Genomic DNA, 23,373 nt, shown 5'->3' on the forward strand with positions numbered 1-23,373 from the left:
AATTATAATTTGTACTAAATTTTTGTTCAAATAAATGCAGCCTTGGAAAGAGATTCCTTCAAAAACGTTAAAAAAATTCTACCGACCCCAAACTTTTGAACGGTAGACTGTGTATTTCTTAATTTTATTTTTCTTAAAAAAGTAGCTTATCATACATTTTAAACTTGTAGTTTAACACGGTATTTATTGTATATATTTTTAGAGCCCTTCTCTCCCTCTGGAGCGATCTCCTCTCTGGACGGTTCTGCATGTGGTGGAGGGTCTGGCTCTGGTCGTGCTGTGCAGCTGTCGACCTGCAACACGCAGACTCGCTGTCAATGTCCTCAAAGAGGTCCGATCACTGCACACGGCTCTTTGCATCGCTAAGGTAACCATCCGCTCTGAATGACTTCCTGTTGTTCACCTACATGAGATTACCTTCTTTTTTGCTCTTCATATTCATATTCATTGCATTGTCTTGTTTTTCTCTCTCTCAGGGAGATGAGGAGTTAGCTATAGACGTGATGGACAGATTGAGTTCTTCAGTCCTCGAGAGCTTTATTCACCTTACTGGGGCCGATCAGGTGAGGAAATGTGGAACATTATGTATTTTGGATATTAGTGTCCCCTCCAGACAGGAATTCTTAGAAACCTTCTGTCCAAAACAAACAAAAAATAAAATCTCAGACTATTTTTTTTTTATTAAGTTTATAATTTTTTTTGCCCCTTTTTGCTGTAGACAAATCTGCTGTACTGTCCCAGTGGAATAGACCTTCAGACTCTGGCAGAGTGGAGCTCATCTCCCATCAGCCACCAGTTTGATGTGGTAAGCCCCTCCCACATCTGGGTGTTTGCCCATGTGACGCAAGGTCAGGACCCCTGGGTCATCAGCCTGTCTAGTTACCTGCGGCAAGAGCACCTGCCCAAGCACTGCCCCACTGCGCTGAGCTACGCTTGGGTCTTCGCCTCCACACGCCTTCAGCTGCTCTCGCCACAAGTCGACATCAAGTATGATTTCACTTTCAAATGAGTCTCTAGAAGGGATGGGTTAAAAACATAACTATATCTCAATATTTTCAGCCTATATTTCATAGCCATTGTTGCCAAATATGTAAAAAAAAAAAAAAAAAAGATTTACAATGTTTAAAGACATTATATTCCTTTGTGACCTTTGATCTTGCAGCAGCCCGATCAATGCTAAGAAGGTGAACAGCATGAGCAGTAGCAGTGACTCATACGTGGGGCTTTGGAGGAACTACCTAATCCTCTGTTGCAGTTCTGCCACCTCATCCTTATCTTCATCCTCTTCCTCATCGGCCCCCGGCTCTGTCCGCTGCTCCCCGCCTGAGACGCTGGCATCCACCCCAGACAGCGGATATAGTTATGACTCAAAGGTCAGAGGTCTTATCACCCTACCAGCTCTAATGTCAAATGCAATGATTAACACTGTTAAATGTGATATATCTGGGACAACATATTTTAAATGATGAACAAGTTTGTTTGTGTTTGTGCAGATCATTAGCATTCCGTCCCCTTCCTCCTTGTTCAAGCATGTGGTTCCCATGATGCGCTCTGAGAGCATGGACATCACTGAGTCTCTTGTCCTGGGGCTTGGCCGGACCAACCCTGTAGCCTTCAGGTGCGTCTTAGGATCACCTGACCTAGCTCTTATTACTAGGTTTAAATGGGACCACTCACAAGTGGTCAGACTGACATATTGGGCTGACACTTGGTTTTAAATTAAATGCATCTGAAATGAACCTCCTGTGACCACTTGTGATTGGATTTCATGGCTCATCCATCACTTACTATGTCAGTGTGTTACAACAAAGTAGACAAACTTGACAAAACTGTAGTGAAAAAAAGTGCAGAAATATGATATATATGCTATAAATAAGTATATGGTTAAACCCAGTGATATGTCTTGCAGAGAGTTGTTGGAAGAGTTAAACCCCATCATTAAAGAGGCACTTGAGAGAAGGCCAGAGGTGAGTTGACCCGTTAAACAGTGTGACACTTGACCCAATGAAATCCCTGTTTACAAGGACTCATGGACAAATGTTTTACTAGACCATTTAAATGCAAGCTTTTTTGTTCATGTATTCATGATACAGTAGCAGATCTACATAAAATAAAATATTTGATCCTTGTGGATTTTTTGTTTGTTTGCGCAGAATATGAAACGACGCCGGCGTCGTGACATTCTCAGAGTCCAGCTGGTCCGGATTTTTGAACTACTAGCCGATTCTGGAGTCATCAGTCAGACGTAAGTCTCACACATACACACACACACACATAGAATAAAATATTCGACTCCTTAGTTTTGCTAAAGTTAATTTCATTGCTAGCTCTAATGTATCCTTATTTACGAGGTGTTTGTGCTAGAGGTGTGAATCTTTACTTGCCTCACGATCCAAATCAATTACAATTCAGAGGGTTACAATTCTTCTCAAGGCAACACGATGCATCTTTTGCCTCCAATTCTTTTATTAATAATAATATTAATAATCACAATATTTTACATCATTTTACATATATTTAACAGAAGCATTCAAGTAAGAAATACTACAGAAATTGAATAATCAAATGTAAAAATAATCACTGCATAGTCTTTAGTGTATTAATAAATAAATAAATGTATTTTTATTATTATTATTAAAGCTACAAAAGTAATTCAGTCAAGAGAAGTGAGTGATTACCTTTTTTCTTTTTATGTTTTATTAACATTAGTGACACAGACAGTTATTATATTAAGACCTAATGCATAGATCTAATGTTACACATCAGGTTTTTTCCCCAGACCATTTACTTTTAATTTAAGCATAACCAACTATGTTTACACGAATACTCGCCAAGACTGATATTTTGAAATATTTGTGTGTATTTGATCATTTATGTGCAGTAAGCCTCAAAAGAGATCTGAGTTCAGCATCGCATGCTGTCTGAGTGAGGCAGATTTTTGTGCATGCGCTTTGGCTGTGTCAGTCAGCGCGACATTACATTTTCCGTGGCTTATGACGCTTAATAACTCTCTTTAACATCAAACACATCCCGCACTTTATTTTCGCTGTCATGCATGTTTTTTTCCGTAAAAAAACTAAATTAAAGCATCAGACGCAAGTGCTTCGCTTACGAAGGACATGTATGCAACTTTTTATTAATATAATCTTATAATAAGAGTACTTCATTTATGTTTTAATAGGTATGATATGCCTATTAAATTAGATTTGTTTTAAATCGATTATTTTCTCTGCATCAATGCAGAATCGTTCACATCAGCCTTGCGATGCATCAGAAAAACAATTATATTCCACAGCTGTAATTTGTGTGTTGTCTGTGCAGTGCAAGTGGTGGTCTGGATGGGGAGTCTCACTCTCTGAACAGCACTCTACTGGAGTATGTGGATCTCACCCGACAGCTTCTGGAGGCTGAGAACGACAAAGATTCAGACACACTGAGAGACATCCGCTCTCACTTCAGTGCCCTAGTGGCCAACATCATACAGAATGTACCAGGTACACATACACAAGGCCTTTTCACAGCAGGTCTTAGTTCACTAAACTGAAATTTAACTTGAACTGACCTCATGATTGTGTTTCTGCAGTACATCAGAGGAGGAGTATATTCCCTCAGCAGTCACTGAGACACAGTCTGTTCATGCTCTTCAGTCATTGGGCTGGACCCTTCAGCATCATGTTCACACCACTGGACCGATACAGTGACCGCAACATGCAGATTAACAGACACCAGTACTGTGCACTGAAGGTACAATCTCACAAAACAAACATTTGCCTTTGCAGCCGTTTCAAATTTAACTTTTATCGAGTCTGAATATGGTCTATGATGTGTGTCTGCACAGGCCATGTCCGCAGTGCTATGTTGTGGTCCGGTTGCTGATAACGTTGGCCTGTCTTCTGATGGGTATCTGTATAAGTGGCTGGACAACATTCTAGACTCTCAAGACCGCAAGGTAACCACACGCCACTCACGTGACCGTATTAGCATCACTAACCAATCGACTTTTATGAACTTTGGCGTCCGTGTATCTTTGTACTCAGGTGCATCAGTTGGGTTGTGAGGCAGTGATGTTGTTATTAGAGCTGAACCCAGATCAGAGCAATCTGATGTTCTGGGCGGTGGATCGCTGCTACACTGGCTCACGCAGGGTTGCTGCCGGCTGCTTCAGAGCAATCGCCAATGTCTTTCACAACAGGTACATATGACAGTGATCCTGTGATGAATGTGATTGAATTTGTGACAGTAATTCAGATTAAATGAATACTGTGTGTTTTTTGTCTCTTGCAGGGATTACCAGTTTGACACTGTGGTTCTGCTCAATCTCATCCTGTTTAAAGCTGCCGACTCTTCCAGAGACATCTATGAGGTCGCCATGCAGCTATTGCAGGTCAGTAAAGATGATTCTTTCAGTCAAGGGAAATTAATGTGATTTCTATATAATATATCATAATAAACACAAAAAAATACATAAATCATTTAAATAGCAGTTCTCATGTTTAACAAATGTGCAAAAATGATAAACTAGGAAGCAATGCCTTTTGACCATGCTCTGCTTCCTGTATAAAGACCCGGTTCCTGTTTAAAGATCATAGGCTAAATGACTGAGGATCACACACCAGGCATCGTTTTGAACACAACAAACTCACACAGAAACATGCGCCACGTTGATAGAAGCATGAAAAATGAAAAAAAATGTTTTTAAAAATGCCTCAAAATATCAAAATGTTTCATATCTTCCGACTGGATGAAATCATAGTCTTAAGCAAAAGGTCTTAAGTCTGTGCCACCACACACTACGGGATTCTTTTTGTTATACTGGCTCTGACTTTCAGCAACTAGCATTGACTCATCCAAAAATCTGAACAAAATCATGTAATGTATTCCAGCCTTTAGTATAAAGTCGTGTCTACTTTACAGCTTATTTTGGCCAAGAACTGGCAAGTGGGCTCATCTGAATGACCATGTATAGTGACCAGCCACAGTTTATGGTCAAACAAGTGTAGTTTGATTTGTAGTAAATATTAATGTGTGTATGCATGTGTTTGCATGTTAGATTCTAGAGCCCAAACTGTTCCGTTACGCCCATAAACTGGAGATCCAGCGTGCTGATGGGGTCTTGTCTCCAGCCTCCCCTCTTCCTCACCTTTACTCAGTGTCCTACTACCAGCTAAGTGAAGAACTGGCACGGACTTACCCTGAACTCACCCTGCCCATCTTCTCAGGTACCAGTGTTATTTTTAACTGAAAATAAACATCACTATTGTAATTTGAATGCTGAAATAAAATAAAATATCAATAATGGCAGCATTTTCCCCTTAAACACGTGTTGTGTTTGTAATGAGATTCCGGGTGGTTTTATTTAGAGGTGAGTCAGAGAATACAGACAGCACACCCTGGTGGGCGACAGGTGATGCTGCATTATCTCCTACCCTGGATGAACAACGTGGAGCTGGTGGACTTCAAGCCTTCAGCAAGGCGTCAAGATGAACCTTCGTCGACGGAGGAAGAGGAGAGAGATATGATGATGGTGAACAGCCGTCGCTGGCTGAAAGGAGAGGGCTGGGGTTCACCGCATGCCACTACCATGATCCTCAATAACCTCATGTTCATGACTGCGAAGGTAAGTGCCCACATACTACATGCAGACTTTGTGCTGACTATTGGACAGGGTTTCTACTGTCTCAAAAAACCTGGATTTATGATTTCTATGCCTGGAAAAAAATATATATATATAGTGAATATATGTTTCTATAGCAAACATAATTTTTCTGTTATTTCCTAGTTGTAAAATATTTATTTGGCAGCATGTCTTGATATTCATTGGCTAGACTTTTTGTTTGAATGGAGGTATTTGTATGTTAAGTATTATAAGTTACAATAGATATTCATTTTTAATGAATGTTACACACTTGTATTCTGTCACACATGAATTCACTTTTTATTTTATTTTTGTTTTATTTATTTGTGTATGTTTTCCAAAATAATTTTGGAATATTTGAGTTATATTTTATTATTATGTAAATCAGGGATTCTCAACTCTTGCTCTCGAGGTCCACTTTCGAACTAAAAATAAAAATAATTAATTAATAAAAACTCCTGCTGTAAATATATTGTTTTAACACATTTATACCAACGTTTTCAAGAAGATCATTACATAAATGTTAATATGGTCTAAATTTACAGTATGGCGATGAGTTCGCATGGTCAGAGATTGAGAATGTCTGGACCACTTTAGCTGACAGCTGGCCCAAAAATCTGAAGATCATCCTGCACTTCCTCATCAGCATGTCTGGAGTCAACAGTGAACCAAGTCTCCTGCCTTATGTGAGTGACACCTGCCCCTGCCAATCAAACACCAGATACTCAATACCGGAGTAGATGGGCTGCACTTGAGACTTGAGGCCATGTTACTTAACTAGTTTGTTGGATACTATTGTGTTTCTGAATGTTTTTTCTTATATTTTCAGGTCAAGCGAGTGGTGGTGTATCTGGGCAGGGATAAGACGATGCAGCTGCTGGAGGAGTTAATGTATGAGCTGGAGCTAACAGACCCTGTATCCTCAGCTGTCACTCATATGGATAACCCACCTTACTACCGCATTACTTCCTCTTACAAGATCCCCTCTGTTACATCAGGTATATATGCTTTAAACCAATCTGACTATGTATCTTTCTCAACATGACATTTATACAAACAAAGTTTAGAATCATAAGACCATGAATCTTGACTGTTCATGGACTATCTTTATAGATACCTGAAAGAAAATTCACTGAAGTAGGAACAATTCAGGAAGCCAAAATATTACAGAAAGCTTCCTGATAAACATGTGATAAAATGTGATTAAATGTTTTCTTTTTTCAGGAACAACGTCCAGTAGTAACACCATGGTTCCTGGACCTGATGGACACCATGACGGCAAACTCAAAGATTCCAACATGGAGGACAGGTAAGAGTTAATACTGATACTACAGGATTAGGAATCTTGTTTGGAAATGGGGTCCATATTTAAGGGGGGAAAAAAGGCACACAAAAAAAGAAACACATTTCTGTTGCATTCGTCCTCAGTGTTTGCCCACAACAAAAAACATACAGCTCGACCAGAGTAGTCCGAGTCGTGAACAAATTAATCATACAAGCCTATGCAATGAATTGGTCAAAATAACTAATCTCATCGAACTGCTGAAGTATTGTATAATTGTATACTACTGAAAATAAACCAAATTTAGTTTATTAGCTATTACTGACTGGTTGTTCATTATTTGGTGCTTCCTCAACAGTACTTTGTTGAATTATGGAAATATTAAGTGACATTTCTTGACTTTCTATATATCTGCACAGTTACACTCATTTGGACATCTACACTGGTCTGAACAGTAATCTGAACCGACAGCACCATCGTCTGGAATCCCGCTACAGCAGCAGCTCAGGAGGGTCCTATGAGGAGGAAAAGAGTGAGTACATTAACATCACTGTCATACTTCAAATCAGTGCTCCCTCTTACTTCTGATGTTGCCCCTGCTCAGATCAAAAACACTCAGTCTGAAGACAGACTCAAAAATGTGTGGATTTAAAGGTAGAAACTGCAAAATTGAATGGGTAGTATTTCAGTGATTTTCCCTGTTTTTGTTTTATTGTACGTGAATTTCAACTCAAAAGTATGTAGTCAGTAAGATTTATTAAGAAATGTATACTTTCATTTAGCACAGATGTAAAGACATTTATAATGTTACTATAAAAACATTCAAAATGATTTATTGTTATTTATAATGTTATTATAATGTAAATATATCAAATAAACACTGTTCTTTTGAACTTTCTATACATCAAAGAATCCTGAAAATGTATTGTATGACCTCTGAAGGATCATGTGACACTAAAGACTGGAGTAATGGCTGCTGACAATACAGCTTTGCCATCACAGGAATAAATTACATTTTAAAATATTAAAATATATAAACAGATATTTTAAATTCTAATCATATTTCCCAATATTACTGTTTTTCCTGTATTTTGTATTAAATGAATGCATCCTTGGTGAGCATAAGAGAAATCTCACTGACCTCCAACTTTTGAACTGTAGTGTTTATGATCTCGTTGTTTTTCTCTTTAGGTGACTCTATGCCTGTCTACGCTAACTGGCGTCTAAAGGTGATGGATCATAACCAGCCAGAGCCTCTCCCGTTTCCTCCCACTGGTGGCTGCTGGTCACCACTTATTGATTACCTGCCTGAGACCACCACACCTGGAGTCTCCTTGCACAGGTGAAGGACATACTCAGTGTGTCCTATGTCAGTGTTGTTCTCCTTGACCTTTGACCACTGACAACTCACTGTCATTTCTTTACAGGTGTAACATTGCTGTGATCTTGCTGACTGACCTCATTGTAGACCACGGGGTCAAAGTGGAATGGAGTGCGTACCTTCACCTGCTGCTGCATGCCATCTTTATAGGTAACACATACACAGCTCTACAGTTTATTTAAATCATTAACCCTGGAAAGTGCCACATTGTATGTCCTGTAATGCTCTGTGTTTATTTGTGTGTGTAGGTTTCGACCATCAGCACCCAGAGGTCTATGAGCACTGCAAGCGTTTACTGCTCCACCTGCTGGTGGTCCAGGGCACCAACAGCAGCGTCCAGTCACTGGCATCTGTATTGCTCCGCAACCGCGAGCTGAACGAGCCCAGAGTTCTGACAGTCAAACCCGCTCTTCAGGAGTTCAACCTCACAGGTACTTTAAAGCACAGCGTGTTTTGTTACATAGACATTTCTACCTAATTGATAATGATCAATTACAATATTTGCCATCTCCCAGTGTTTTTATACTAAGAATAAAATAATTGTGAATTGATTTGTCTCCCAGGTGTCACAGAGCTGATGCCAGACTACCAGCCATCTCCAATGACAGACTCTGGCCTGAGCTCCAGCTCCACATCCTCGAGTATCAGTCTGGGCAGCACAGTCCTGCCTCACCTCCCCCCTACTCTCCTTAATGAGGTGGACCTGTCTGCAGAGCAGGACGAGAAGGTCAAAAACCTCATTGAGTTCATCAGCTCAAGGTGAGGGAGTCACTGCACGCCACTATGTCAAATTCTTCCTCTTTGGGGAAATTTTACTCCAGGGTGCTTTAGAGCTAGGGCTGGGCAATAGATTGGTATCAGTATTTATCGAACAAAATAAATCCATGATGTCAGTATTAAACTTTTTGTGTAATGAGAGTAATTTTCGACGCATGTAGTTGAATCTCACGTGTGTGAGCAGCACAGTTTAGTCTACTGCACATACTACGTGATGCTCATGGTGTTTTTAGCATCTCCCTTCTCACTATATGAGAAACTCCTCATGATTTTAATCACCGGATCTACTCTCACACAATTTCATTTGATAAAAGTTATCATCCAATATACACTGAAACTCAAAGCTTTCCAAAAATGTGATAAAGTTTATTTTAATAGACACTATTTTTGAGGATTAATTTGTATTAAACTGTAAAACATAGAATACAGAAAACACAGACAACAAACAGGAAACAGAATTTAGGTAGGTAAAAATGTTTTGGGAAAAATAACATATTTCATTGGGCCCTACATTAAGAGGTACAGCTTATCCTTTGGAGTTTACTTAACTCAAATAAGTTATGTTTACATTCATTCTTGAGGTCTAACAAACATATAGAATGCATTTGTTTTGTTCCCTATATGATCTATGATATGAAATAGATATCAAATGTTATGAAACATTTTTTTTTAGGATATTTTTGGCCATATTACACATCCCTTTTCAGAACTGTTGACCCTGTTGAAGTTAAAGGAGAACTGCAAGTCCAACTGGGGTCCATGATAGGGCACGTTTTTTTGTAAAATGACTTTCCTCATAGTTGTCTCTGCATATTAAGATGGGAAGGGTGGATAAAATAACAATGCGTTTCTTCAGTCTTGTTACCAAACATTAATGTTGTTCCTGGCAAGTTTCCCTGGATACATATTGAATGAGTATTTATTTTGTGTTAAGTTATTGTATTTTTCCCTCTGCCTGCAGCCATGTCTAACAGGAGAGGGTATTGTTGCCTTGCATGCGTGTGTGTGTGCTCAGTCTCGTTTTGTTTGATTCAGAGTGTTTTTATACATACAGTTTGTTTGTTTACTGGGAGTTGTGTGAGCCTGCTTTGCCTCTGTTCTCTGTTGGATATTTTCTGCCGTGTCACTTCTTCTAAATCTGTTCTTCTGATTGGTTGGCCCATAGGAAGCGTGGTCCGCTGTGGAACCATGAAGACGTCTCTCCTAAAAACCCCAACATCAAGAGTGCTGATCAGCTTAGTGTATTCCTTCGTCATGTTGTCAACGTCTTTAAACAGACACCGTCTGGTAAGACATGGCATATGCTAATTTCACTGCATTATTTAGTGGACAAACTTCCATATGGAGGAATACATAATTTTTTACTTGTAGTGAATCGAAATGTTTAGTCTATGATTGATTTTTGTGATGTATGTTTGATTAGGTTATCAGTTGGAGCAGGAGCTGAGTGAAGTTGCTTTGCAGACCGCTCTGTCCTGCTCATCACGGCACTATGCTGGTCGCTCCTTCCAGATCTTCAGAGCGCTAAAACAGCCACTCACAGCTTCCACGTTGTCAGATGTGCTGTCTCGTCTGGTAGAGACTGTGGGAGATCCAGGAGAAGAGGCTCAGGTATATAGAAGTGTCCCACTGTTCCGGAAGTACTGATGAGAAAGCAACAGCAGGGCTCAATAATAAGGATTTTCTTTTTGTCTGCTGACCTGATCAGGGCCAGTACTTCAAATTTTCATTGGCCCTACTACTACAACAAGGCCTCGTTTACACTGTCAGTGAAATGTGACTCAATTCCGATTTTTTTTTTGCTCATATGTGACAAAGATCGGATGTGTTCTATGACCGCGTAAACAGGAAAAAAACGCATGCTTTCGGATATTTTGAGATCGGTTTCAGGCCTCATTCATATGTGGAAATAAATCAGATATGTGCCAATTCGACGTCTCCGCGGTTTAATGTCGAGAGCAACCCCGAAGCGCATCTGCAAAGGGACGGATGGTGTCCGGTGTCGTCGTAGGAGAGAAATGTGGACAAACGTTGACACAACATATCAAAGGTTGGCTTGCTCATCCTAAAATTTCGGACCCACTGCTCCTCGTTAAAGCCAATATTTAAACACAATATGGTCCCACCAGTCCTGAGATCTCTCTCGCATACAATAACTGAAGCAAATGCGCAGGCTGCAATGATGGCACTTTTCGTCCTCTTCCGCCTCAAAAACATGGTGATGTTTGGCGAACTTTGCATATATCGCAGAGCTAGCATCAGGCATGTTTCGCGTTCGTCCATCTGTGCAAGAGAATTGAACCCTTTAAGCATGTTTCAGATAGTATAGCAAGTGCAGACACATGAATCGGATTTGGGTCAAGGTTGAAAGAACGTGTAAACAAATGGTAAAAAAAATCGGATATAGGCAACAAATCAGAATTGGGCATCAAGACCTGCAGTGTAAATGAGGCCTTTAGCGATTTTAGTGTCAAAGTTTTATTTTATTTTATTTTAAACTTTCACTTTATATTTATGTATATTTAAATACATTTTTATATATTTTAAATAAAGAGAATTTTTTTTAAAAATCTGATATTTTTGTCAGTAAAAGATTTTTATTAAACTTTCTCTGTATTAAATAAATATAATGTTTATATTTAAATAAATACAAATATTTAAATATAATATATATTTTGTTTAGTAAAAAAATCATTGGCTGACTTTTCTTGTCAGAAAAGAGTAAACAAAATAAATATTAATATAATATACTTGAAACTTTCCAAGATTCATTGTTCAACAAATTTTCAATTTTAGATTTAAAATTGAATTTCAACAAAACCTCATCTATGTTAGCCAATTAGACTTTTAAATCAGTGTTTATGTTGGCCCGATCATACATGTAGCATTCGTGTCACTGTCAACTGACCCAAATCACTCTCACACTGTTCCCGGCCCGCCTTAAAGTCCCGATGAAATCAAAATTGAATGTTTTTGACTTTTAGTATGAATATGTTAGCCTTACTGTTATCTATAAGCTAGTGTGCTCCAAAACAATGATAACATTCGCATTTAGAAGATATAAGCATTCAAAACTTAGTCTCTCACTTCCGCCAATATGGATCAATGATTTTGATTGGCACTATATAGAGTTGGCGCAGACCAGAAAGCTTATTGAAAACGTATTGCTATATTTTAAAGCGGTATGGAGGAGATTAGGAGGAGAAACGGTTAGAGATGACGAGGAAACTGCGGCTTTACCAAGCTCAACGGCTCTGGCCACGCTGTGATATAAATGAAATGCTATTGGCTATTTTGAAAAAGGGGAGGAGCTGTTTGATATGTCCTGCCCTATCTTCCTGTTTCAGTTGAAATTACATCAACACATTGAATAATGCAGTACGTTTCAAGGCACTTCAGTGGGCCTTTAAGTGTTGATCCCTGAACAGTCATAATCAAACGTTTCATCTGTCTCCCGCAGGGTTTTGTTATTGAGTTGCTGTTGACACTAGAGGCTGGTATAGACACTCTGGCTGAAACGATGAAGAGCTATGACCTGCTTACTGCACTCTCACAGTAAGACATGCTCTGCTACGGTAAAATATTATTTCCATCGTATACAGCACATTACTAAAAATGCTGTCTCCATCTCCTGTAGGGCCTCCCATGATCCTCTGCTGGGTACCAAGTTTGCCAGTAACAGGAAAAGTACCGGTCAGCTGAACCTCGGCAGTGGAAGTTTCTTGCATGTCCATTACAGCCACACTCGTAGCAACTCCCTCCGTGCCAGTCTGATGGGTGAGCGTCTTGGAGACCGTCGCCGCAGCAATACCCTTGATGTAGCCGACCGCTTGGGCGGCAGCCACGGCAACCTTGCCCGCACTCGGAGCTTATCATCATTACGAGAGGGTGGTCGTCGTGGCGAAGGAGGAGGTGGAAATGGAGTAGGATCTGGTGAGGTGGTGCCACCGATGGACCCCACCAATCTGATGGCGACGGTCTTCTGGATTGCTACATCGCTGCTAGAGTCCGATTATGAGTTTGAGTACTTGCTGGCACTCAGGCTGCTGAACCGACTGCTGGCCCAGATGCCCCTGGAGAAGGTGGACAGCAGGGAGAAGCTGGAGAGAGTGCAGGCCAAACTGAAGTGGTACAACTTCCCCGGCCTGCTGACGCTCTTTCTAAAGGGTTTCACTTCAGCTGCAACGCAAGAGCTCACAATTCACCTCCTCAGTAAACTCATCACTGTGTCCCGACACACACTCATAGACCCCTCACAGCTAGGAGGTGCGCCCATGGTTTTGGAACATTTTAAAATCTGAGATTTTGTTATGAATACCTGGGTCTTAAAAATGAATGAGAGTGTGTATCCATGTATTTATTGTCTTAACTTATTCCCTGTTAGGTTTTCCTCTGAATATCCTGTGCCTTCTGCCGCACCTGGTCCAGCACTTTGACAACCCCACAGGGTTCTGTAAAGAGACTGCTGATCGGATCGCCAAAGTGTGCGCTGAGGAAAAGTCAGCCACACTGGCCAACCTGGCTCACATGATGAGCCTGTACTCAACGCACAGCTACTCGCGAGACAGCACCAACTGGATCAACGTGGTGTGCCGCTACTTACACGACTCCTTCTCTGAAATCACCTTCAACCTGGTCACATACCTAGCTGAGGTGAGATGAATTTGATTGAGTCATACAGTTGGAACTAAGTTGGGATATTGTTGAAGTGTTTACAGTTTTAAGTATCTAATCCTCTTTTTCAAACAGCTATAAGTCTGCCTCCCTGTTAAAAACACCGCCAATGTTAAAAAACAGTTTGTAAAATTTGTTGAAACTGTGGTGCATTTTTTTTCAGGATTCTTTGATGAATAGAAAGTTTCAAAAAACGGTGTTTATTTGACAGAAATCTTTTGTAAAAATAAATAAATGAATAAGTCTTTACTGTATTTTTTTAATCACTTTAATGTACCGTTGCTGAATATAATTATTAATTTCTTCCCAAAAATGTATATAAATGTATGCTTATATTATGTGTTATATTATTATTATTATTTATGTGTTTATCAACAGTATTTGCTCACTTAACGAGACTGATTTAACAGAATGATGATATCTCAAGACACATTTTTCAAAGCTGAACTGCGCTGTCATGTAACTTTGTGCTCGAGTATATGTATATATAATCTCTTGACCTTTTACCTCTTCTGTTTTAGTTATTGGAGAAAGGACTTAACAGCATGCAGCAGTCTTTACTACAGATCATCTACAGTCTACTGAGTCACATTGACCTGTCTGCTGCTCCTGTCAAACAGTTCAACCTGGAAATCATGAAGATTATTGGCAAATATGTACAGGTGTGTGTACAACTTACTCTTTCTGTTGTTAACAATTAGAACATCAGTCCCTCCAGAGGTTTATTTTAGTATTCCTGTCCCATTTCATGGTACTGGAGAGTGGACTTTGCTGTAGTGTGTATTTGTCTGTATGAATGGCCCAGAGGCTGTTTGCTTTTGGAGGCGCTTTTGAGTAACTTTAAGCTGCATCATCGCTTTCCTACTCTGTGGTCTTTATTGAAGCTTTTCATCTTGGGAGTCCCTCGAGGTTAAATGGGTATTGTAAAAAAATGGCTCAAGAGTTTTGTTGTTTTTTGTGTCTGTGCGTTGCCACAGAGTCCGTACTGGAAGGAGGCCCAGAACATTCTGAAGTTGGTGGTGTCCCGCTCAGCGAGTCTGGTGGTCCCTGATGAGGTGCAGCGCTCCTACAGCACGGAGTCGACCGGCTCCCCGGAGATCGCTTTCACTCGCATATTCAACAACTCATCTAAAGAGCTGCCAGGGAAAACATTGGACTTCCACTTTGACATCTCAGAGGTGCTTGGTCTTTTATTTTGTTTGAATGTCTATTGTAGTTACCTCATCATAGTATCTTTTTTGACAGTATTTTTTTAACCTTTGACCCAGACACCTATCATAGGTCATAAGTATGGAGACCAGCGAAGTGCAGCGGGGCGTAACGGAAAACCACAGGTAATTGCCGTGACAAGAAGCACCTCCTCTACTTCCTCTGGCTCCAATTCAAATGGGCTGGTGCCAGTCAGCTGGAAGAGACCACAGCTCTCACAGGTATTGTCAACTATTATGAAAACCTGTCGAATCTTAATTAACCAGCTTTGAATGATATTTTTTATTTTAATTATAATTTTAATAGTAATGTTGTTATCTGCTTTTAGAGGAGAACTCGGGAGAAACTGATGAATGTCCTGTCTCTATGTGGCCCAGAGTCCGGCCTGCCTAAAAACCCATCTGTACGTTTTTCTTCTCATATTCAGAATGTTATTAGGCTACATAATTTTAGCAATGGCTTATTACACCTCTTCTCTGTAGGTGGTGTTCTCTTCAAATGAGGATTTGGATGCAGGTGATCAGCAGACTAGTCTGATCCCCACTGTAGAGGAAGTGACACGGGAGGAGGAGGTGCAAGCAGAAGATTGTGGAAGTGAACAGCAGTTTGGTGTCTTCAAGGACTTTGACTTCCTGGATGTTGAGTTGGAGGATGGAGAGGTGAGCCCAAATGCTCTGGGCATGTTGCCTCATATTTTTATCGTTAGCAATCAATCCTCAAAATGTTTTATTATAAACATCTCAGAACTGATACATGATTCACCTTTAACAAAAGTAAACAAAGAAAGAGTCAGTGTGTGTATTTCTTTGACATCACCTGTGTCCGTTTGTGCACCTCCACATTATCTCAGTGTCTTAACTCTCCCTAACACTCTTATTATCTTTTTTCCTCTTTTGCGTCCAGGAGCTTCAGGTAAGTTTTAAGCAGTGTTCAGGGAAAAGTTTGTGTTTTAATCTATAATTGTTTGGTGTCGTTATTCATTTGAAAATTTGCACCCATTCAGAAATTGCACAAAATCAAATGCCATTTCCTGCTAGCCAATCAAGTGGATTTGTTTTTATAATTATAGCTAATGGTTGTTGCAAGTACATGGATGGTGCAAATTAAACAATTTTCATTTAAAGTAGAAAATGAAGCTTCTTATAAATGGTCATTGTTGAGTTCTCAGTGTTCCCTGACTGTGCTCTGTGGTTGCCTTGTGCAGATTGTCGTCTTTTGTATTAATTTAATTTCTTAACCTTTTCCTTCTGTATAATTCACATAGTGTGCAGTTTAAAGTTGATCTGCGTTCCTCTTATTGGCTTTCTTCTTTTCCACCTGCAGGGGGAGAGTATGGACAATTTCAACTGGGGTGTGCGGCGTCGCTCTCTGGATAGCATTGACAAAGGTGACACTCCGTCTCTGCAGGACTGCCAGTATTCCGGCAGCACGCCCAGTCTCATCCAGCCGGAGGACACCGATGAGTCATCTGAGGAGGAGGTACTGAGCGCTAGCCAGATTCTCACCCGGTCCAACCTCGTAAGTCCATTCTCCTCTGGGCCCCCTCCACAAGGGGGCACCGGCATGGTGTGTCTGTGCGCCAAATTGGGCTTAGACGCTGCCGCGGCCTACCTAGGCAGGGTTAGTCGCTTGCTTTCTGCATAGCCCGCACTTCCGGTGTATTTAGATAAGTGCCCTCTGCACTTCTCCCTGCTGCCCAGCCAAGCCAGCTATTGATTTTTTTAGCATTTAAAAGCCCTTATCTGACCCTTACTTCTGTTTTGAATCCCTCTTTTTTATTTGATGGGGTTAAGAAAGGTGATGGGGACCTTTTTTTTCTGTCTTTTTTAGTGATCAATTAGCCAGTCAGAGAAACTTTTAATACATGGGTTTAGTTGTCTTGCATTCTTATACTAACTTTGGCATAATTGTTTAGATGGCATGATCTCATTTTAATGCCTACACAGAATTTTTTCCAGATTTACACAAAATTTTGACATCTGTCTTTAATACAGTTGCATGTCGTCTTGCGTGTTTATAAATGATTTGATTATACTTTCAGTTAAAGACAAGATATTTAAGTCTCTAATTAAATCTGGAATGCACACATTTTTTAATCTGACACAAAATCACAGAAACATGTGCCTTGTTGCTAGGAAACACATGACAAATGAAAAAATATGTGTTCTTAAATCTGCTTAAAATATCAACATGTTTGAAATCCTCGGACTGGATGGATTCATAGTCTGAAGCTAAAAAAGTCAGTCCGTATTCATCATAACGTGATTTTTCTGTGATGTCTTGATGATTTTCATCAACTAGCATCGACTGATCTGTAAATCGGTACAAAAATCTGGGTATAAGTCTTGTAGTGTATTCCGGCCTTTAATTTAACACATTTTAACATGTTTAAATTTCCACAAAAATCAGCAGAAAATGCACAAACAATTTAAATAATCTGCATATTCCTTGTGGGCCCTCTCATTACTTAAACTGCTTCATATAGTTTTTCTGCATGAATGTTTAGATCCAAGCTTAATAATATTTTATATTTCAAACCTCTAATAATTTATTACTGCACCCTTTCGCTTGCTATGGGGCATGAGCTACTAAACAGAGCTAAATAAAACTGATCCTTTAAACGCTGCTGAGTGAAAGTCATCTTCCTTTTCCTGTTTTTGTCCTTTTCCTCCTACACTGTTTGAATAAGACTTGAATGCAATTGACCATATGCACGGAACGTCTTAAGAACTTCCGCAATGATATAAGCCAGCTGGAAAAATTACGATGAAATATCACCGGCTGGTGTGTCGGTGAATTTCCTACATCTTGAAACTTTTGGTTGTACAAATGGGGACAATCTCAGAAGGATGAACAAATAATGCTTTTGGTCATCACCTTAATAATAACATTTGAAGGGCTGGAAAAATGTTCTGTGTGCGTGTCCAATTAGAGACATCGTGTTTCTTAACGTTCCCATTAACTTAATCTTTAATGCAATCAATAAAACTGGTTTATTGGCAAATTAGTTAAGTGTGAAAACCGCATTAAAATATAAATACGAAATTAAAAAGTCAACCATTGATAGTTTTATATAGTTTTATATGTACAGCCAGTACAGAATGACAGCTAACAGTTCACCGGAAATCAGGAAGTAACCGTACATATGGTCAATTGGTCTTGCCAGGTTCACATAATTTTGTCTGGCATGCCGCATGATGTCATGATATGAAATATTAAAAAGTGCAGAACTCAGGAACTACTTTTCATTAATCCATTACGTACACCATGCAACATAACACTTAGTGCAGAGACTTCTACAGCAAATGCTATGTTATACTACACTTTAACTAAATATTGATCAATTTTCCTTTTTTTACGCAGCTTAATAGTGATTCTGCGACGGATGATGCCATATCCAATCACTTGGACTTGCTCCAGCAGTCGCAAGAGTCCTCCAGTAGTGTCCTGACTGAAGAGGCCACACCCACCCTACCGCTACCCCACCCAGACAGCCCCACCCATGAGACCGCCCACTCTGACAGCAATAGCAGCCAGCTGCCTGAGGTGGGATCAATCAGGAATCTCAATAAATTGTGGTGCACGGATGCTATTTAGCCATTCGCTTTTTGCTCTCTTGTGGAGTTAACTGCTGCTGTTTTTCTTGTCTATCAAATTCCCCCTATCATCCAATGGTGTCAATGTCAATCTTTTGCTGCTAGAGTGTTTCCAGAAACTGTTGGGTTTTGAACACTAGGCACTGTCTATTTCCTTTGCCAAAATGCTGGCACATTCTCTTTTCCTCACACTGGGTTGCTTTATGGGACACTTGCCATCATTGACATTAGATAATAATTGACTGCTATGAGGGTGGGGCCTGCTTGCTTGCTTGATGTGTAATTGGGGAAGAGATTATCATCAGGGACAAAAATACACCTCAGGCCTGCTGTGCTAGAACTACATCAAATTTGGTCCCAGAAAGGTTGAAAAACACAGACGTTAACACGCTTTAGGCTCTGATGATGACCTCTCGCTGCTATCCAAGGACCTGAAGCCTCATCGTAAGTATTATGGAAAACTATACCACCATTCTACGGGGGTTTTAAAGGCAGTATCCACAAACATGAGTTGTAGGTGCATTTTCTTCATTTTGGCCATTTGTATTGCATAATCCCTGACTGTTTTACATGGACTGATTATAGTTATTGATATCAAATGATCCATTTAAACATGCTTATCTATTTGCCAACCATCGATTGTACTCCAGATAGCATCTGCAAGAGCTTCCAGAAGCGTGGGGATTGCCTGTAAATACAGCTAGGGATGAGGTTAAGCACACAGTGTAGAAAATGAGCAGAAACTCATGTTTGGTGATATTGTCCTTTTTAAATCACTGTTAAAGTAATAATTCACCCAGACAATTGTCATCATTTACTCACCCTCATGTTGTTGATAAGTGGGACACAAATTATAATTTTTTTGAAGAATGTTCTTTTTTTTCCCTCCATACAATGAAAGAATAGTAACCGCATGCTGTCAAGCTCCAAAACTACCAAAAAAAGATTGCTATATATTATATTTCAAGTCTTCTGAAGCAATACAATAACAGTTTAAACTTAACCAATGACATTTGGTGTCACTGACATCGTTTGAATATGTACACGTGTTATTTGTATTATTTATATACTTTTGTCATTTTTTTTATTTAATTTTTATATATTTCTATTTAGCTTTCATTTTTATTTCAGTTTTGGTTTAGTAATTTTAGCACTTCAACTTAGTTCAATGGTTAGCTGCAACATCTCTCATTTATACATTTTTATAATTAATAATTTAAGTTTTTTTTTTTTAAGTTCTATATTTTAAATCTATATTTTAGTTTAGTTTTATTTTAACTACCAAAAATGACACTAACAACAACACTGGAATGATATTTGAGAGCTACAGCAGAAAGGAAGACTTACCGTGCATAATGACAACATCAATCTGTTCCTCACACACAAAGCTATCGTATGACTTCAGAAGACTTTGAATGTATCGCACGAATGGTTTGGACAACTTTTATGGAGCTCTTTTGTGTTCTTTGTGAAACTTGTCAACCCCTGGTCACTATATGCTTTCATTGTGTGGAAAGAACAGCGTGAATATTCTTCAAAGTACATTTTGTGTTTCATTGTTATACCTTTTGGAAAGACATAAGGGTGACTAAGTGATGAATGTTAGTTTTTGGGTAAAGAGCAGCCATCCAGTATTGTAATCAAGTAAAAAAGGATGCACAGCCCGACTGAGAGAACATTAAAGACCACTAACAGGCTTTAGCCAGCCATGTTACTAACACTGTAACTTAACTAACTGCTGATATCTGCATTATGTTTTATTCCAGTTCATTTGGTTGATGTTTAAATGACACATTTATACAACTCATAGCATAATACCCCCTTATTTTGATGTTAATGAATGAACAACTTTTTATCAATACTTAGGCCAGCTAAGACCAGTTGAGTCCAGTCCAGTCATACCTCAATATCAGCTCAAGGGCATCTCTCCTGTCATTCTCCAGCTCTTAGCGTAATGAGTCCAGATAAAACCATCGATAGTCTTACTCATCTGCGTGGCCACCACAGCCAAGAATGCCTAAAAGCTTTCTCTAATACCGCCTCTACTTTGGCTCCACGCCACCCTCCCTTCTTCTGTTAATGCATTAGACTCATACATAGAAAGGAGGAGGAGAAGGAAAAAGAGAAACTCAAGTTCGTTCAATTAAATGTTGTTTGTTTTTTTCTTAGTTGTCTCCTTAAAGTAGGTTTGAATAAAACATGAGTCTGAGATGGAACAGTTTGTTCCCAGAGATGTTTCACCATCATTCATGTTGTTTGCTGGAATTTATCATGATGACAAATTGTCCATCATGCATCTCAAAGATTTGTAGTTTTATGTGAAATTGAGCTCATGTGAGTTTGTCACCCATTGCATTTATTGTGTGATAAATGAAGAGTTTGAACCTTCAGCAATCAGTTTTAAGTTGTGAACGAAGATGTATCTCTGATAAATATTTTTAATAAGATAAGTGTCAGAAGTAGGACTTTTATTTTGACAGTGCCGAGAGCACAGGAACTCCCCTTTCCCATATTCATTAGTTTATTGTCTTTGTTTAACAGTCCTAATACATTATTAGACAGAAATAAATATTTAGACAATGTTAAACAAAGAAACTAAACAGTATATGAAAAAAGTATTATAGCTTTTGTCTTTCTTAGAGTAATAGGCAAAAAAGGCACATGCATATTGATTTATTCTCAAAGTATTTATTAATTTAATACATTTTATGTAAAATAAATATGCATTTAATTGCATCGTGTAATATCTTGTATACCCGTCTCCCTATAGAGGACAAGTGGTTTGAAGAATGGATGGATGAATATCTTGTATAACTTTTATTTTTGCGTTCTCATGAAGTAGAAGACAGAATTAGTCATTCACTGATGTAAGTATCTGTGGAGTCCTGTTCGTCAGACATATTATGGGTAAAGATGTTTTCCCATGAGTTTGATAGATTTTATAGTTTGCTGCTATTTAGCTCAGTGCTTCATGTGATTAATGAATGGAGACACAGTGGTCCATTTAATATAGATCCTTTGATGTCACAGGTTTATTCCTCTGCAGGTCACATTTACATCATAAGTCAATGGTGAAAGATTAGCCCGTACCGTTATTGATTTTTTTCCCCCTCTCCTAATAGAAGTACCGAGAGCGTATAGCAAGGCCATTTTGTGAGTGCCGTTGCTTAAGGGTCCCTTGGTGACATTCACTCTAAGTTTAATGTTCCCAAGTGCTTGATGGAGATTGCGATCCATGCTCTTATTACCTCGCACTTGGACAATTGCAACTCCCTTTATTTTGGTGTATCAAAGTCCCAAACAGCACGCTTACAGGTTGTTCAAAATGCTGCGGTGAGATTCCTGAAGGGAAAGAGGAAATTTGATCGTTTGAGATCCCTTCATTGGTTACCGATAAATTTGAATATAAAATTGTATTACTGGTGTATAAATCTTTAAATGATTTAGCATCTTCTTATCGGTCTGATTTACTCCATTTATATTCTCCCACTAGAAGTCTTAGAACTGAAACGAAACTTCTCCTTCAGATACCTAGAACCCGGCTAAAATCAAGGGGTAACCAAGCTTTTGAAGTGGCTGGCCCCACACTGTGGAACAAGCTCCCACTGTATATTGAGTTCAAGTCATGTCTCAATTTCTTTTCTATTGCTTTTAGTTTATAATGATTGTTTTGTTTTAAACTGTGTTTAGTATTACTTGTTGTTACTAATTTCTATTAGCTGTATTTTCTTTGTGTACAGCACTTTGATCGGCCAGTGGCCGTTTTTAAATGTGCTCTATAAATGAAAAAACTAGAAAAACTAAACTAGAATGTTCATGCTGCCCACCTGGCCTGAATGTTTTTACAGCACAGTAGAAATAAATACACTTTCTACCGCCACAGCTCTGGAGTGTTGTAATATGGCAGTAGGTCTGCTAAGTGCTTAATGCACACAAATTCACAGCAAAGTAGCTTCAATAATATGCACTAATAATACAGATTTTTGTATTATTAGAGTATAAAGCACTCAAAAAAAAAAAAACTATTTATTGCCCTAAAAAAAACGGTGCCCCTTTTACCGCTTTTCCTGATTACCCTTTACTGTCCATGTTCACATTTGCAGGATGCCAGTGTAACTGCAGCGGATGAATTAAGTAGCAGTGTCAGTGAGGATACGGGGTTTGGCAGTGCCCCTCCTCTACCATCAGACCGCTCTGAAATATGTGACTTGCCTGACTCCCAGGACCCTACCGACGACCTGGATCCAGCCCCCCCTCCTCCACCGGTCATTGACACCCCGCCTGGATCCCTTTTCGATGAGGAGCCGGTGCTGCCGCACCCCATCATAGACTCCGCCTTGGACTCCATGTGTGAGGAGGAGACGGTTCTGCCCCTGGCTCTGGACTCGGCCCCCGATTCAGTATGTGACGAGGATGTGACATTGGCTTTGAAAGAGCTAGATGATAGATGCGAAGAAGAGGAGGCCGATTTTTTTGGCATGTCCAGGTTGGTTTGATTTCTGTGGTAATCATTCATGGGGTTGAAAGTCAATCATGACTAAATGTTCCAAAACCCTACCACCTAAATAGACAGCTACCTTCAACGGCAGTATCCTAACCAAAATGAAACCTCAAAGTAACTGATCTGAAATGCACTTCATAGGCTTCTTCATAGGATTCTTCAAATAGTCACTTGCATGCAACACAACTAGCTTTTCTCACATGAAGTGCAGCATATGAAATTCTAAATTATGAAAACATATTAAATAAATTTATGAAATATACACTCATATAGTTAAAGGCTGACCAAACTGCAATTATTCCCTATAATTTGTAACTG

General features: G+C 39.4%; 1 protein-coding gene across 10 annotated transcripts in view; it reads left to right on the plus strand.

Annotated features, from left to right (window-relative positions):
- fryl (furry homolog, like) overlaps positions 1-23,373 on the plus strand; it is a 101,259-nt gene that overhangs the window by 66,790 nt on the left and 11,096 nt on the right. For 8 of the 10 annotated variants that reach the window (XM_082147532.1, XM_082147533.1, XM_082147525.1 and 5 more), the window contains 35 exons: positions 203-367; positions 477-563; positions 719-987; positions 1,163-1,373; positions 1,494-1,618; positions 1,910-1,967; positions 2,154-2,245; positions 3,322-3,494; positions 3,584-3,744; positions 3,839-3,949; positions 4,038-4,192; positions 4,285-4,384; positions 5,051-5,219; positions 5,361-5,617; positions 6,181-6,321; positions 6,465-6,633; positions 6,860-6,944; positions 7,337-7,449; positions 8,109-8,259; positions 8,345-8,448; positions 8,547-8,729; positions 8,862-9,057; positions 10,241-10,362; positions 10,499-10,686; positions 12,536-12,630; positions 12,713-13,341; positions 13,460-13,728; positions 14,271-14,411; positions 14,727-14,927; positions 15,018-15,179; positions 15,287-15,361; positions 15,441-15,617; positions 16,282-16,476; positions 18,322-18,504; positions 22,658-23,040. In XM_082147532.1, the coding sequence (XP_082003658.1) occupies positions 203-367; positions 477-563; positions 719-987; positions 1,163-1,373; positions 1,494-1,618; positions 1,910-1,967; positions 2,154-2,245; positions 3,322-3,494; positions 3,584-3,744; positions 3,839-3,949; positions 4,038-4,192; positions 4,285-4,384; positions 5,051-5,219; positions 5,361-5,617; positions 6,181-6,321; positions 6,465-6,633; positions 6,860-6,944; positions 7,337-7,449; positions 8,109-8,259; positions 8,345-8,448; positions 8,547-8,729; positions 8,862-9,057; positions 10,241-10,362; positions 10,499-10,686; positions 12,536-12,630; positions 12,713-13,341; positions 13,460-13,728; positions 14,271-14,411; positions 14,727-14,927; positions 15,018-15,179; positions 15,287-15,361; positions 15,441-15,617; positions 16,282-16,476; positions 18,322-18,504; positions 22,658-23,040 (6,095 nt within the window). Of the gene's footprint in view, positions 1-202; positions 368-476; positions 564-718; positions 988-1,162; positions 1,374-1,493; positions 1,619-1,909; positions 1,968-2,153; positions 2,246-3,321; positions 3,495-3,583; positions 3,745-3,838; positions 3,950-4,037; positions 4,193-4,284; positions 4,385-5,050; positions 5,220-5,360; positions 5,618-6,180; positions 6,322-6,464; positions 6,634-6,859; positions 6,945-7,336; positions 7,450-8,108; positions 8,260-8,344; positions 8,449-8,546; positions 8,730-8,861; positions 9,058-10,240; positions 10,363-10,498; positions 10,687-12,535; positions 12,631-12,712; positions 13,342-13,459; positions 13,729-14,270; positions 14,412-14,726; positions 14,928-15,017; positions 15,180-15,286; positions 15,362-15,440; positions 15,618-16,281; positions 16,477-18,321; positions 18,999-22,657; positions 23,041-23,373 lie in introns of those variants that run through there. The other 2 variants (XR_014200269.1, XM_082147528.1) reach the window with 2 other exon arrangements.

This window comes from Leuciscus leuciscus (genome assembly GCF_965113295.1).
Source record: "Leuciscus leuciscus genome assembly, chromosome: 19".
Taxonomy (NCBI): Eukaryota; Metazoa; Chordata; class Actinopteri; order Cypriniformes; family Leuciscidae; genus Leuciscus; species Leuciscus leuciscus.